This window comes from Delphinapterus leucas, chromosome 15 (genome assembly GCF_059928025.1).
Source record: "Delphinapterus leucas isolate spDelLeu-1000000601 "Yukka" chromosome 15, BTC_Dleu_Yukka2, whole genome shotgun sequence".
NCBI classification, from domain to species: domain Eukaryota; kingdom Metazoa; phylum Chordata; class Mammalia; order Artiodactyla; family Monodontidae; genus Delphinapterus; species Delphinapterus leucas.
The window spans coordinates 16,641,685-16,656,442 of NC_143143.1; the positions used below are offsets into that span (position 1 = coordinate 16,641,685).

The following is a 14,758-nucleotide window of genomic DNA, read 5'->3' on the forward strand; positions in this document are numbered from 1 at the left end:
ATCTTATACTCGACATAATGAAGTTTTCTTACCTTGTCATATCCTATTTCCCCTGCCTAGAAATCCATCACCCAAAGCTGAATTAGCTGTACTATCATAGTGCCCTGTGCTTCACCTAATAGATCTCATCTAATTCTCTGAATCTACCATTAGTTTGAACTCCTTGAGAGCAAGAAGTGGTTTAATTAGTTACAGCCGAGGCACCTAGCCTAATGTCCTAATGCCCAACTAATTTGAATGAATGAAGGCTGCCTTCATTGCGGACCCTAGGAACTATGGCCTTCAGTCTCTGTTACTATAGTTTAAGGGTTCATCCTAGGGCATGGAGAAACCATTTGGTTGAAAATCATTAAAATAATTTAGAATTAGGCATAGATTTATCCCCAAAGATCAGCATACTCAAACTGATAACTTTAATGCCTGTCAGTCTTTTATGTAAAGCAGATAAGGGCCCCCATGCAACGTACCACATGCCTAGGATAAGTCCCTGGTCTAGTCGCGGGATCTCTTTTTGCACTCAAGACTCCGCCCATGGGCCCCCAAATGGCGGAAGAACTGTACCCTTCGTCGTGACTTCTCACACGACTGCGGAGGTATCCCGACGCTACGCCGGCGGCCTAGGCGGGGCGGCCGGCTCTTCCTTCCTCTCTGCTTCTTCGGCTCCACCCCCAGCGCTTCAGACGCTCATTGTGAAGCGACAGCGGTTGGTAGCCTTTCGGGCTCCTTGAGACCTAGAGACCATAAGTCCTTGGCGCGCGTGAGCGCCCGCGCTGCTCTTTCCCAACTCCAAAGGCGAGGGGCGCGAGATTCACCTTTTTTTATTCTCGCCTCTCCCGCCCGGAGCTAAACGCCCCGGTGCGCGCGGACAGCTCGCGCCGCCGCTCCCTCCTCTCCCCCGCCTTCGGGAGCTCCCGCCCGGGCGCTCTTCCCCCTCCCCTTTCCCCGGCGACGCGCACGCGCGCCAAGCCGGCTCGCGCCCTCTTGCTTTCCTCCGGCCCGCGAGACCCCCTCCCCTTCCGCCTCGCGGCGCTTCCTCGCACCGCGATCTTCTCTCTCCACCCCCGACACCGCGGGGCTCGCCCCCGCCCGCCAACGGCGGGTCCCCAGCTTCCCAGTCCCCGTCGTTTCCCGCGCTCTCCGGCGGGGGCCCAGCCCCGGCTTCCTCTCTCCCTCCCTTCCCCCTAATTCCCCTTCCGGACGCTGCCATCATGTTGAAGCCTCAGCCGCCACAACAGACCTCCCAGCCCCAGCAGCCGCCCCCCACGCAACAGGCCGTGGCCCGCCGGCCTCCCGGGGGCACCAGCCCTCCCAACGGCGGCCTCCCGGGGCCCCTGGCCTCCACCTCGGCTCCCCCAGGGCCTCCCGCCGCTGCTTCCCCCTGCTTGGGGCCTGCAGCCGCTGCCGGGAGCGGGCTCCGCCGGGGAGCTGAGAGCATCTTGGCGCCGCCGCCGCCGCAGCAGCAACATCAGGAGAGGCCAGGGGCAGCGGCCATCGGCAGCGCCAGGTGAGGATGGGTGGGTTTCCGGGCGCTGGAGCCGAGGTGGCTGAGACACCGCGCGAGGCGGACTTCCAGCCTGGCCACCTTTGAGGGGCGCCAGGGGGAGTGGGGAAACCCCGGGACGCTGGCGTTGGGCCCCTCAGGTCCAAACAGGTCGGAGGAAAAGGGCCCCCGGATGGCCACCGGGGCATTTAGGGGCCGTGTTCACCTCTGCGAGCCTAGTCAGGGCTCGGGACCTGGGCTTTAAGGGCAGGCAGGGCGCATCCCGCCAGCGGCGTCGGAATGAGGAGTTTGGGGGGGGGGTGAAGAGGTGATCGGGGTCCCCGGCTCCATTACCACGAAGGGTCTGGCGGTCCCCGGCTTCAGCCAATGGGGAGTCAGCTGCGGGAAGGGGTCCCTGGCCGTAGCCAATGGAGGGGGGCGCGCGGCCCACAGTTTGGCCAATGGGGAGGGAGGGACTTGGGAGCGAGTTGCTACCTCCCTCTTCCCAGTCTGGCCAGTAGGAGGGGAGCAGGGTGGGCGGGGGGACGGAAGGAGGGACGAAGCTGGGAGGACTGCGGGTCGGGAACCTCCAGCGCGCGCGCGCGCTCTTCCCCTACGTGTGCGCGGATGCTGTGTTTTATGACCCGGCCATTCTCCAGCCCCGGGTAACATATAGGGCAGCTGCTGGGAGTGTGCGTGGACGGGATCGCCTGGTGTTCTTGGATGAGTGGTGGACACCCCGCTCGGTTTCTTCTGTGTGTGGGTGTATGGAATTGAGAGTGGAGGTACACGCAGGCGCAGTGGGTTCTGATCGCGTGAGGGGGGGGGTTGGAAGAGGCCCGTGGGCTTTAGTGCGCAGGCGCAGACCGGGCGAGGCTTCCCGGTGGATAGGTTTTGCGGCTGCGCTGTCCCCCAGCCCCGCCAACGGCCCCCCTGATCGCCCTCTTCAACCGCTGGTTACATCACCCAGCGAGGAGCAGGGTTACCGGGCGATAGGTGACCCCTCCCAGAGTGGGTAACAGGCTGAATGAGTAAAGAAGTCGAGAAGGGTGGATTATAGAGGGAATACCCCCATCCTCCAGGGTTTAGGACGTAAAAATGATGGTCTTTTCTGTTTCGGAAGTAATATGCCTGAGCTAGGTAGTTCCAAATCTGCACTCTGTGAGTTTCCACCTTTACATCGGGGGTGGGTTATTTGTTGTTGAATATTGTAGCATTTGTCTTTTGGAAGCATGCAGCCCTGGCCCTCTTGCAGAAAGTGAGACGGCTGTGTTGAATTGGCTCTTAAAGCAATTGACAACTGTTGATGATTGACTGGCATTTGGAGAAAATGGCTTTTAATGCCTGTGTTTCTTTCTCTATAAAGTGAGAATTTGAAAATCTTGTTGATTAATTGGTTTGTACCCTAAATGATCATCTTCATATGGCATCTGGCTCTAGCATACCAAGTTCTTTGAAATCAGTTGTATAAGAGGGATTGAACATATTTAAATAACTAGTTTCTCATTTCTTTCTCTTACAGGGGACAAAGCACAGGAAAGGGACCCCCACAGTCACCGGTGAGTGCCTTTTCCCCCCTGCCTAAAGTACAGAGACCTAAAAGATGTATATGTGGGGGTATAGGGCAGATTAGGTGCAGAAATAGTCAGATGGGTTCAGAAGTGCAAGGGGCACAGCACATACAAGGTGGGTGTGCATGGAATGTGGACATTTTGAAGGAAGGTGAGATGGTGACTGGCTCTTCCTTTATTTGTCCCTCTCCTGTGTTACTGACAGGTGTTTGAGGGTGTCTACAACAATTCCAGAATGCTGCATTTCCTTACAGCTGTTGTGGTAAGTGGGTACCTAACCCCTAGGTTGAGGAATGTAATGCATCAGTTCGCTAGAGGCACTCTTCTTACCCCCCCCCCCCTTTCAGGGCTCCACTTGTGATGTAAAGGTAAAGAATGGTACCACCTATGAAGGTATCTTCAAGACACTGAGCTCAAAGGTCAGTGTATTCAAATTGGCTTAGCTTTGGAGTTACATGGGAGGAAGAGGGGGAGAATGAAATAGGCTCAGTTGCAGATATAAATTGAGTGGTGTTGGTCAGCATTGTGGCTGTACTCATTTTTGTCGGCCTGTGCCGGAATAGTGCTGCATGCACTTAAAAGATATGGGTTTGAGATTTGAGGGCTCAGTACTATGATGTTAAAATGCTCAACTTTAAAGATGTGAATTTTTAAGTTTGGGACTTTGGCTAAGTCCTGTGGCTAGTGTTGAGAAGACAGTGCACGTGAGAATGTGGTGTTGGGGAAAGTTTAGAAAGGGTAAAACAAAAGTAGTCATATTTTTGTCTTCACATTTCTTGATCCTGACCCTTGGGTGTTGGGAAATGGGACTTTTGTAGTTTGAACTGGCAGTAGATGCTGTGCACCGGAAAGCATCGGAGCCAGCAGGTGGTCCTCGTCGGGAAGACATTGTGGACACCATGGTGTTTAAGCCAAGTGATGTCATGCTTGTCCACTTCCGAAATGTTGACTTCAATTATGCTACTAAAGGTATATTTTTGGGCCAGGGTGTTATGTCAGACCCACTTCTTGAGTAGAGGGCAGAGAACGTGATGACTTGTTTCTCCTCCTCCCTCCCCCTCTTTACCATCTTCCTTTATCTCTGAGGAAGATGGCTAGATTTTTCTTCTTGAGAATGTGTCTTAGTGTCTGAGATGCAGGGGAAGGAGTTCCAGCCTGTGTTGTAGTTCTTCATAGTCTCCTTGCTTTGCTTCCAACTCCTTGCTCCTTCTGAACTCTTAGAATGAGGCTTTTTATGCTGTACCCCCCCCTTGCCCCCACCCCCCAGACTCTGGCACACAGAAACTTTTCTTTACTCCCGTGGTGGGAGGGGTGTTGGAAAGAAGGCTGTGAAATATCACCTGATTCCTGATCTTCAATCTGCCCACACAGACAAGTTCACTGATTCAGCCATTGCCATGAACTCGAAGGTGAATGGGGAGCACAAGGAGAAGGTGCTTCAGCGCTGGGAGGGGGGCGACAGCAACAGCGATGACTACGACCTGGAGTCTGACATGGTACAGTCTCCTTCCCTGAGAACCTGAGAGCTGGGGAGCTCTGCTACCAGAATGTGGGTTGTTGACACTACATAATTCTTGGAACCAAGAGTTGCTGGGGTGGGCGGGGGGATCTCTTTTACTATTGCTTGTTGATGGCAGTTAGATTCCAATGGAAAAGTACAGAAAATAACAAAACAGAAATACCTGTTCTTCCATCATCTGTGATTGACAACTGTTAACCTTTGCTTCAAGTCAGTTTCTTTCCAGCCTGGAAAAAAAATATATATAGATGAGATTGAGTACTGTGCAGGCCCATTTTCCTTTCTCAAAACAACCACTGTGACCATTTAAAGTTGCTCATTAGTGAGCGCATTGTTATTTCACTGCATTAATTTGTCTAAAATTTACTTTTCTTGCTTATAGAGTTTGAATTTTTCATGTTGGTCTGTGGATCTAGTCATTGCTCTTAACTGTTGTGTATTGTCCTATTTATATACATGTACATGTATGTATACACAACAAATTGTATTTATCCCTTTCCATACTGATTGGTGTTTCTTTGGGCATTATTTTGGTATTGAAAATAGCGCCTTAGTGAATTGTTAGAACATGTATCCCCATGTACGTATGCCAGAATTTCCCTGGGATATAAACCTGGAAACGGATGTTAGGTCTTAAAGACTTCTCTTTTGCTAGATATTGCCGGTTTGTACTACAGTCCGTAGTACTAGTTGACATTCCCACCAGCTGTGTTCCTTTTTTCACTCTTGATTTGGTCAGATTTTTAATCTTTCAACCTGATGGATGACAAAGACAGGTTATTGTTGATTTCCTTCCTGGGTTTTAAAACATTCTCCCTTTTCCTTTAGTCCAATGGGTGGGACCCCAATGAAATGTTCAAGTTCAATGAGGAGAACTACGGCATAAAGACCACCTATGACAGCAGTCTCTCTTCTTACACGTGAGTGTCTTTTGGTACTTCTCATGTGGTACAGCTTGAGGTGTGGGGTCATCAAGAGAAGGCGGGTGGGTCTCTAGGTGGAACATAGCTTTTGTACATGCTTTTCTGGGTGCTGGGTTGCCCACTCTCCACTCCTGATCTGCCTGTGAACTGCTCCCGCAGAGGTTTTCTCTTTTAACCTTGATTCCATGAGTTTCTTAACTGCTTTCTTGTCGATACTTTTCCTCTAAAACCTTAACAGATTTATATATGTGTCTAAGTGTCCCTCAGATTCAGAGATAGGCCTTGCTGCTCTGCCTGGGACCCTCCTAAATGCCAGTTCAATACATGCTGAGTTGTTGAAGGGTTTAAGCACCTACATATCTGAGCTGGTGATGGGACTGATAGAAATGTCTTCCCTTTTTCCCCTCTTGTCCTGTGGCACTGGGATGGTCGTGGTCCTCTCAGGGTGCCCTTAGAGAAGGACAACTCAGAAGAATTTCGTCAGCGGGAGCTGCGTGCAGCCCAGTTGGCTCGAGAGATTGAATCGAGCCCCCAGTACCGCCTGCGGATCGCCATGGAGAACGATGACGGGCGCACCGAGGAGGAGAAGCACAGTGCAGTTCAGCGACAGGGTTCAGGGCGAGAGAGCCCCGGCTTGGCATCTAGGTGATTACTAGGGGTGGCTGGTCCGTGTGGGGCTCACCGTTTGGGCCAGGGCTTGGGCCAAGAGCTCCGTATACTCTTGTTGAAGCCTCACAGCCATATAGGTTTATACATAGTTATTCCCAGTTCTTAGGTTTAGGAGACTGAAGTCTAGAATCATTAGGTAATTTGCCCAAGGTAACAAGGCTAAAGCTTATGAATTAAGGACAGGTTTTTTTCAGCTTTTTGATACATGTTTTTTTTCCTCTGCATATTCATTCATATGTTTTTCTACTCTTCCCTTTATGAAAATGAAACCAAAGGGTATAGTGTTTATAAAAGCTGCACCTTGAACCACAGTGTGAAACTACCTTTCTTGTAGGCCAGGAGGGTTAGGATTGTGGAGTACTGGCTGCTTTGTTCTGGTCAGGGGTTGATGCAGCATAAGGGCATAATTCTGGAGTCACAGAACTCATAACCAGGACAGTTCGTCAAGTGAAAGAGTGCAGACAGCCGAAGCCAGGCATAGATGTGTGTGTGTGTTGAGGCAGGAGGTAGACTTTAGGAGGAGGGCTTCATCTTTGTAAAATGTGTTTTGTGGCTACTTAATGTTATTTGAACTCTCTCCCCAGGGAGGGAAAGTATATCCCTCTACCCCAACGAGTTCGGGAAGGTCCCCGGGGAGGAGTTCGATGCAGTAGTTCTCGGGGTGGCCGGCCTGGCCTTAGCTCTTTGCCACCTCGTGGCCCTCACCATCTTGACAATAGCAGCCCTGGCCCAGGTTCTGAGACACGCGGTATCAATGGAGGTGAGTTATGAAGCAGACTTGCTGGGGGCAGGGAACAGGAAGGTAAGGAGGTGGGGAAGACAATTAAAAGGATTTAGATGGGTTAGAAGTAAGGTGTGTTGATGGTAATGTAATAGCAAGAACTCTGCCTCTTTTTTCCCATCTTTAAAAAAAAAAAAAAAAAAAATTAGGCCCTTCCCGCATGTCCCCTAAGGCACAGCGGCCTCTGAGAGGTGCCAAGACTCTGTCTTCCCCCAGCAGCAGGCCTTCTGGAGAAGCTTCTGTTCCACCTCCTCCTGCAGGTAAGATTCCAGTGGTGTTACATGAAGAAATGGATAGAAATTTGTGAAGGGATGTAAATATGTCAGTTGTTAGAATGCTGGGATGGGAGACAGTTTCGAGATGTGATGAAAGGTGTTTTGGAGGCTTGGATTTATGCTTTTTAGGAAATAATTTTTCAGTTTCCCTCGTGCAGAAGTCCCAGCGTGGCAATCCATGGGTTGTGTCTGGCCGGCAGATGTCTTTTGTTTAAATTAGTTGCCAACATTTTAAGACAGGAGAAAACATAGAAAATTTCTAACTTTTTTTGAAATACAGAAAGTTCTGCCAACACTGAACCTGTTGCTGCATAGCTCTGGTTCGCTGGCTGGAACTGAGTCATGCCTGTCCCTTTCAGCATTCCAGTCTTTCATGGTAGCCATGAAGCCATTTTACCTGCTTACCCTATCTGCCTTGCCCTTCTAAGTATTTAGGTGTGTGACCTTGTGGATAAACTTTTCTTGGTGTTTCTGGTGAGTCCCCGGTACCCATTGCTCATTGACCAGCAGTGACTATCACGTTGCTCTCCCTTTTCTTCCAGTAGGCCGGATGTACCCCCCACGCTCTCCCAAGTCAGCTGCCCCTGCCCCAATCTCAGCTTCCTGTCCTGAGCCTCCCATCGGCTCAGCAGTACCGACCTCTTCAGCTTCCATCCCCGTGACATCATCAGTTGGGGATCCTGGAGTAGGCTCCATTTCCCCAGCTTCTCCAAAGATCTCACTGGCACCCACAGATGGTAAGAGCCACCTGCTTGAGGGCCGTGGACAGTGGGAAGTGTGGTTCTGGAGAGAAGGGCCTTCATGCATCTCTCCTTTCTTGTTCAGTAAAAGAACTCCCAGCCAAGGAACCTGGGAGAACGCTGGAGTCCCAGGAGCTGTCCCGGATAGCAGGGAAAGGTGAGGATTTTTTTTTTTTTTTTTTTTTTCCTGCCAGAGTCTATTACCCCTTGGATTAGGACAGCCTTTCAGTTAGGAAAGTTGTTGGAATTCAGAAGAAGACAATGTGTATCAGCCCTCTGATCCTAACTTAAAGGGCTCTAAAGAGCTCTTCTTCTTGTTTTCCGTGGTTTCTTTGTCCTTTGGGATGCTGTGTAGCTACCTTCGAGAAAAGAAATGTATATTTTTTCCTTTTTTGGTATTTCTCATAGTCCCTGGCCTTCAGAACGAGCAGAAACGCTTTCAACTGGAAGAACTGAGAAAATTTGGGGCCCAGTTTAAGGTGAGAAAAGTGTGGGAATGAGCTAGGATGTTAGGATGGAGATGAAGGGGGTTTATGGAATAGGCACTGGGTGGCACCAAGAGGTGAGAGCAAGCAAAGATGAAGGAAGGAAGGTGGGCTTGGGGTCTGGACTGGACAGTACTCTGTACGTTGTGTATGTGTTTCTCTCCTTCCAGCTTCAGCCCAGTAGCTCCCCTGAGACCAGCCTGGATCCTTTTCCTCCCCGGATCCTAAAGGAGGAGGCCAAAGGGAAGGAGAAGGAGGTTGATGGTCTTTTGGCTTCAGAGCCCATGGGGTCCCCTGTTTCCTCCAAGACAGAATCCATATCGGATAAGGAGGACAAACCACCCCTGCCGCCAGCAGGAGGCGCCGAAGGGCCGGATCAGCCCCCACCACCTTGCCCAAGCCAAACCAGTAGCCCCCCAGTGGGCCTCATCAAGGGAGATGACAAGGATGAGGGCCCTGTTGCTGAGTGAGTGGGGTGGGGAGCTGGGTGGGTATCGGGTGATGAGGGGAAACCGTGAGGATTTACTTTATTTTTCTCTCATAGACAAGTGAAGAAGTCAACATTGAACCCTAATGCCAAGGAGTTCAACCCCACTAAGCCACTGCTGTCTGTGGTGAGATGGGCTGGGGGCATGTGGGCTTCGGGTTCCGTGAGGGAGACTTGGGAGCAGGTGCTAGAGCAGTTGGGGGGGGGCACCTGACTGTCAAGCAGCGAGAGGTGACAGAGTCTGGTAGTTAGGAGCACGGGCCCACTGACTCCGCGTGATCCTCTGTGCCTGCAAGCTTTGTGATCTTAGGCCACTTAACCTCTCTGTCTCAGTTTCGTCACCTGTAATTTGAGAAAGCTCATCTCATTGGGTTTGACGTGAGGCTTAACCGAGAAAAAGCATAGGATGTGTTTGGCGCACAGCACTCCGTGGATGCTGTTGATTGGCGGGGGTACGAAAGTCATTAAGATATCTTACACGTGTCCTCCTTTGGCTCTCACAGAATAAATCCACCAGTACTCCAACTTCTCCTGGGCCCCGGACTCATTCAACTCCCTCCATCCCGGTGCTGACAGCAGGCCAGAGTGGGCTATATAGCCCCCAGTACATTTCCTACATACCTCAGATACACATGGGACCAGCTGTTCAGGTGAGAGAAGAGACTGGGTGGCCCAGGGTAAGAGGTTTGGCTGGGCTACCTGAGGGACCGAGTCACACCTGTTCTGAGCATTTATAAGCAAGTCGTTCAGTCTCACCTGTGTTCTTGTCCCTAGGCACCTCAGATGTATCCATATCCTGTGTCCAACTCAGTGCCTGGACAGCAGGGCAAGTACCGGGGAGCAAAAGGTGAGCAGGGTCAGGAGGGGCAGGCGGTGGCACTGCCTAGTGCCTGCTGGCAGATGGAGCTTGAGCTCTGCACTATTTTCCCCCCACTGGCAGGCTCCCTGCCCCCCCAGCGCTCGGACCAACACCAGCCAGCCTCAGCCCCTCCGATGATGCAGGCCGCCGCCGCTGCTGGCCCCCCTCTGGTGGCTGCCACACCTTATTCTTCCTACATCCCCTACAATCCACAGCAGTTCCCAGGCCAGCCCGCCATGATGCAGCCCATGGCCCACTACCCCTCGCAGGTGACTGAGGCGCGGGAGGAGAGAGGGGTGCAGAGCCCCCGCTTCTTAGAAAGCCCGTCTTCTCCATCTCCCAGACACCGGGAGCTGGCGAGGGAGGCAGGCAGAGTTCTGGGTGGTGGTGTCCCACTTGGGCTTCAGTCCTGGCTCTGGTAAGACCTGTGCAAGGCAGTGGATCCCTGGGCCTTAGTAGTGCTGCACTTTATAGGGAAAAAGACTTAGTAGCGTTATTGTGAACGGGAAGCAGGGTGGTCGTGATGAGACCAGGGTAGCGCTGTTCCCAGGGTGCTTGGCAGCAGGATACGCCTCCCGAGCCCTCCGCCGTGCCGACCGCTCCTCTCCTTGCTCCTCCAGCCGGTGTTTGCCCCCATGCTTCAAAGCAACCCACGCATGCTGACGTCGGGGAGCCATCCCCAGGCCATTGTGTCATCCTCCACCCCTCAGTACCCTTCTGCAGAGCAGCCCACCCCCCAAGCCCTTTATGGTGAGTTCTGTACCCTCCCCCCTCCAGGCTGTGCTCCTCGGCCCCCTCCAGTGTGCTCAGCCCTGATTCTCTCCCCCTTTCCTGCTGTAGCCACTGTTCACCAGTCCTATCCACACCATGCCACGCAGCTCCATGCCCACCAGCCGCAGCCGGCCACCACGCCTACTGGGAGCCAGCCGCAGTCCCAGCATGCAGCCCCCAGTCCCGTCCAGGTGCCTGCCATGGGGGATCCAAGTGGGCGGGGCAGGAATGAGTGGCTGCAAGAGGGATAGGGTAGGGATCATTCCCCAGCGGGGAGGGAGGACCAGGGGTCAGCAAGTGGTAGGCCGGGGGATCGGAGAATGAAGTGGCACTGACCCTCCACTTCTCCTTGACAGCACCAGGCGGGGCAGGCCCCACACCTGGGCAGTGGACAGCCACAGCAGAACCTGTACCACCCAGGGGCCCTGACAGGCACGCCGCCTTCTCTGCCGCCGGGACCTTCTGCGCAGTCCCCTCAGAGCAGCTTCCCCCAGCCAGCCGCTGTGTATGCTATCCATGCCCACCAGCAGCTGCCCCACGGCTTCACCAACATGGCCCACGTTACCCAGGTAAGAGCCCACGTGACCTGCTTTGCCACAAGGACCTGAACCCTCAGTGCACCTTTCACTTCAGGCTCCTGACACTGGGATTTTCAGAGCCCGTGTCTGAAAGGTGCCGCTTTTTGTTCTCTGCAGGCCCATGTCCAAACTGGAATCACAGCAGCCCCGCCCCCTCACCCTGGGGCTCCCCACCCGCCCCAGGTGATGCTGCTGCACCCACCCCAGAGCCATGGGGGCCCCCCCCAAGGCGCGGTGCCCCAGAGTGGGGTGCCTGCACTCTCAGCTTCCACACCCTCACCCTATCCCTACATCGGACACCCCCAAGGTGAGCAGCCTGGCCAGGCGCCTGGATTTCCAGGAGGAGCCGATGACAGGATTCGTGAGTTCTCGTTAGCTGGGGGAATTTGGCATGGAAGAGCTGATGGGCTGCAGGTGGGGCAGGATGCACGGGTTCTGGGTGGGGAGTGAGGGGTCTTGGAGGCAGGGCTGTCCCACAGGGCGCCTGCCGACCTGCACCTGTCTGTGAAGTATGTAGGGTGGGCAGAAGCCACAGTCGCCGCCGCCAGGGGCTTGCTCCTGGCTCTGTCCTTTGCTTCCCTCCGTCCTCGCTCAGTTGTGATCCAGCAGCCCCCCTCCCCACTGCCTCCCCAGCTCTCAGTGACCCCGACTGTCTCCTGACTTAGCCGAGGTAAGGTCAGCGCAGCAGACAGGGCCAGGCTGGGGTGTGGGGGGCTGAGCTGGGCACATGAGGAAGGGCTCTGGCTCACTGGGAAACAGCGATTGATCTGTGCTTCTGACAGCCCCATGAGACACCTTGAGGAGGCGCTCCTACCAGCACTGCCCCACACCCCGCACTGGACGGCACTGGATGCAGGGACAGCTGCTTGGGTTCTAATGCTCCTGCTCTCTTCTCTTTCCCCTCCAACCAGTTCAATCTCATCCCTCCCAGCAGCTCCCCTTCCACCCCCCGGGGAACTGAAGATTGTCCTGGCCGCGACCTGAGACCTCCATGAGTGGAGGGAAGAGTGACCTATGTCTCTTCCCCCAGCAGCTCGGACCAGTCCCAGCCCCCCAATCCCCCTTTCCCCCCGGGGGCGGGGGGAGCTGGGGAATTCCTGCCAAGCACCTTGAATGGGAAGGGGGGCCTCAAAGTGGGCAGGGCCGGGGTCCAGCAGGGGTGGGGGGTTCCCGCTCTGCCCCTGCCCATCCCCACCCCATCTTGCCCTTCCATCCTCTCATCTATCCCCCCCCCCCCCCCCGCTGGAGACGAAGATCTTTTATTTTCTATTATTTATAACCTCAGACTTGGGCCCCCTGTTCTTTCTTTCCCATTAACTTGAATGACCTGCGTGAGAGACACAGATGCCCCACAAAGGATGGTTGGACAAGGACTTTTACTTTTTATTACATAAAAATATTTAAAAAAAATTAAAAAAAATAAAATTTTAAACTAACTTAACCCGCTTATAGTTTCCTCTTTGGAGTATAGTGAGATCGCAGCTCAGTTTTACGTGGTTCCCAAGGTGGGGCAGTGTAACAGTACAGCCCAAAGATGCCTTTCTGGCTCTGTAAGTGCTACACAGGTCACCCAGTCTCTGTGGCTGTTTTCTCCCCTCAAAGTTGGCCTCATAGGTGTGGTTTGAGGTTTTCATTTCTAATATAAGTACTTCATGAGTTATGTCTACCTCTTTGCACTGAAAAGTACATTTAGTGTTTTGGGCCACTGGAAATAAGGGCCTGACTGGTACACAGCTGAGAGGTCTTGGGTGTGGGTGAGAGCTGTAAGATGAAGCTGCTGGTGAAAGTGGGGAGAGGGCTGAACTGAGCCAGGCTGAGGGGAGCAGGAGCTAAATGAGGAAGAGGGGAGGCAAGTATGGGATGGAGAAATAACAGGCTGCAGAAGAGGGGGTTGTTTCAGAGACAGAATTCTTACTATAGGACCTGGCCTTGGTTTCTTGTCTATAAAGTGAAGATTTCACCCTTAGAGGTTAGAGGATGGGACTGGTGTTCAGTTATAGGCAGAGAAAATTGGCTGAGACCAGGGCAGGAAGAATGAAGTTAGATATTGGAGAATTCCCGGGTGTGAGTATCTGAAACCTGGTATTTGGCAGGCATGGCACTGGGGAAGACAGGCGAGGTGTTTAAAGAGGCGAGTAGAGAAAGGGGTTATCTGTAGCAGCTAACTGGCTGTTAAAAACGGGCTGGTGTGGGGTTCCAAGAGACGAGCTGTCTTAGGGGCCATCCGTTGGGGTTGGGAGGCAGCCCATGATGGAAGAAACAGGAGCAGGAAAGCCTTCACTTGGGCTCCTGATGTTTGCAGTGCAGATGGAGACAGGTTTCTGTAGTCCTGGGAGAGGTGTAATTGTAGGCATTCCTGAGTAGCCCTTCTGATGATAATTTATTCCTAAGAGCAGAAGTCTTGAAGTTGGAAGGGAACTAAGCCTCCCCCTCCGTCAGGAATCCTGTGAAACCCTTCAGCCTCACCTTGGACACTGAAGAGGGTAAAACAAGTAACCTCGCTTTACTGTTTGACAGTACTTTTCATGAAGTTCCTTTGTCCTCTCAAGTTTGCCTCGTTCTGGAATCACCGATCAGGCTTTTTCAAAACAGCTCTCAGGTTGGGCCCAAGACCACCCTCCCTTCTGAGCTGCTTGTGAACAGGTTGTCGGTCCTGAATATACTCATTTGTCAGGATCCAAGTTTGGAAGGGTGCCCATTAATCCCTGCTGAATGTTACCTTTTTTGTTGGGGGTCAGCATCTGACGGGTAATTTCAAGTTTTTATAAGTCGCAGCACTTTTTTCTTTTGGGCCGTGCCATGCAGCTTGTGGTATCTTAGTTCCCCGACCAGGGATTGAACCCTGGCCCTGGGCAGTGAAAGCAGAGTCCTAACCACTGGACTGCTGGGGAATTCCCCCAAATCTCAGCATTTTACTCCCTGTGTATTTGATAAACAGACCTTGTTAAATATAAGTAAATGTTGAAACTTTCATGCTATAATTTTTTTTTTAACTTGGACAAAATATTTTATTCACTTTCAGTAACCATAACTTCAGTTATGATTGATTGTTCCCAGCAGGACATGCTACAGTTTCTCACTCCTGTTTGGAATTAGTGATATGGTGGTGATAACCCATCAAGCAAATTATGTATTTACCAAGTATATTTTATGTGCTGGGTAAGATACAGTTCCCAGTATCAAGCTTAAATAAAGGCAGCTAGACATTAACAGCCTAGTTAACTACTCAGAGGAAACCAGGTGGGTTTGGCACCTGAACTGGGCCTGAGCTACAACCACTTTCCCGGTATCTCCCAGTAGGATATGCAAAATATAGCCTATTATATGTAGCGTTTTGCTAGGCAGACAAAGCTCACAGAATAGCTTTCAATCCTAATTCAGCTTCTCTGCCTTTTCTCAAGTTATCACGGCAGTGGTGACAGCTTTAAGACAGGAGCTTTTCCACCCTGTACCATAGATGAACTCTTGAGGCTAGAGAGGTGATCTCAGTTCAGATGGCTCAGGGATCTCCCAAGCTATGTGTCCAGCTCCATTTTTTTTTTTTTTTTTTTTTTGCGGTACGCGGGCCTCTCTCTGCTGCGGCCCGGCCTCTCCCGTTGCGGAGCACAGGCTCCGGACGC

General features: G+C 52.4%; 1 protein-coding gene across 14 annotated transcripts; it reads left to right on the forward strand.

The window, feature by feature from the left end:
- Positions 1-672: 672 nt before the first annotated feature.
- Positions 673-12,579, forward strand: ATXN2L (ataxin 2 like). 14 transcript variants are annotated; one of them, XM_089895944.1, is made up of 24 exons: positions 675-1,504; positions 3,003-3,039; positions 3,257-3,313; positions 3,399-3,470; positions 3,870-4,020; positions 4,423-4,547; positions 5,399-5,490; positions 5,938-6,138; positions 6,747-6,922; positions 7,093-7,203; positions 7,761-7,955; positions 8,044-8,115; positions 8,367-8,437; positions 8,614-8,909; positions 8,988-9,057; positions 9,434-9,580; positions 9,705-9,777; positions 9,871-10,058; positions 10,410-10,539; positions 10,630-10,751; positions 10,917-11,129; positions 11,256-11,445; positions 11,772-11,808; positions 11,921-12,579. In XM_089895944.1, the coding sequence occupies exons 1-23, from the start codon at positions 1,209-1,211 to the stop codon at positions 11,801-11,803; spliced, it is 3,117 nt and encodes a 1,038-aa protein (XP_089752070.1). In that variant the 5' UTR covers positions 675-1,208; the 3' UTR covers positions 11,804-11,808; positions 11,921-12,579. The 14 variants fall into 14 exon arrangements, with proteins under 14 accessions (XP_089752073.1, XP_089752072.1, XP_022444097.1 ...); XM_089895945.1 differs by having other exon boundaries at positions 12,050-12,579; XM_089895946.1 differs by having other exon boundaries at positions 674-1,504; positions 7,764-7,955; positions 11,256-11,499; positions 11,649-12,579.
- The last annotated feature ends 2,179 nt before the right edge of the window (positions 12,580-14,758 follow it).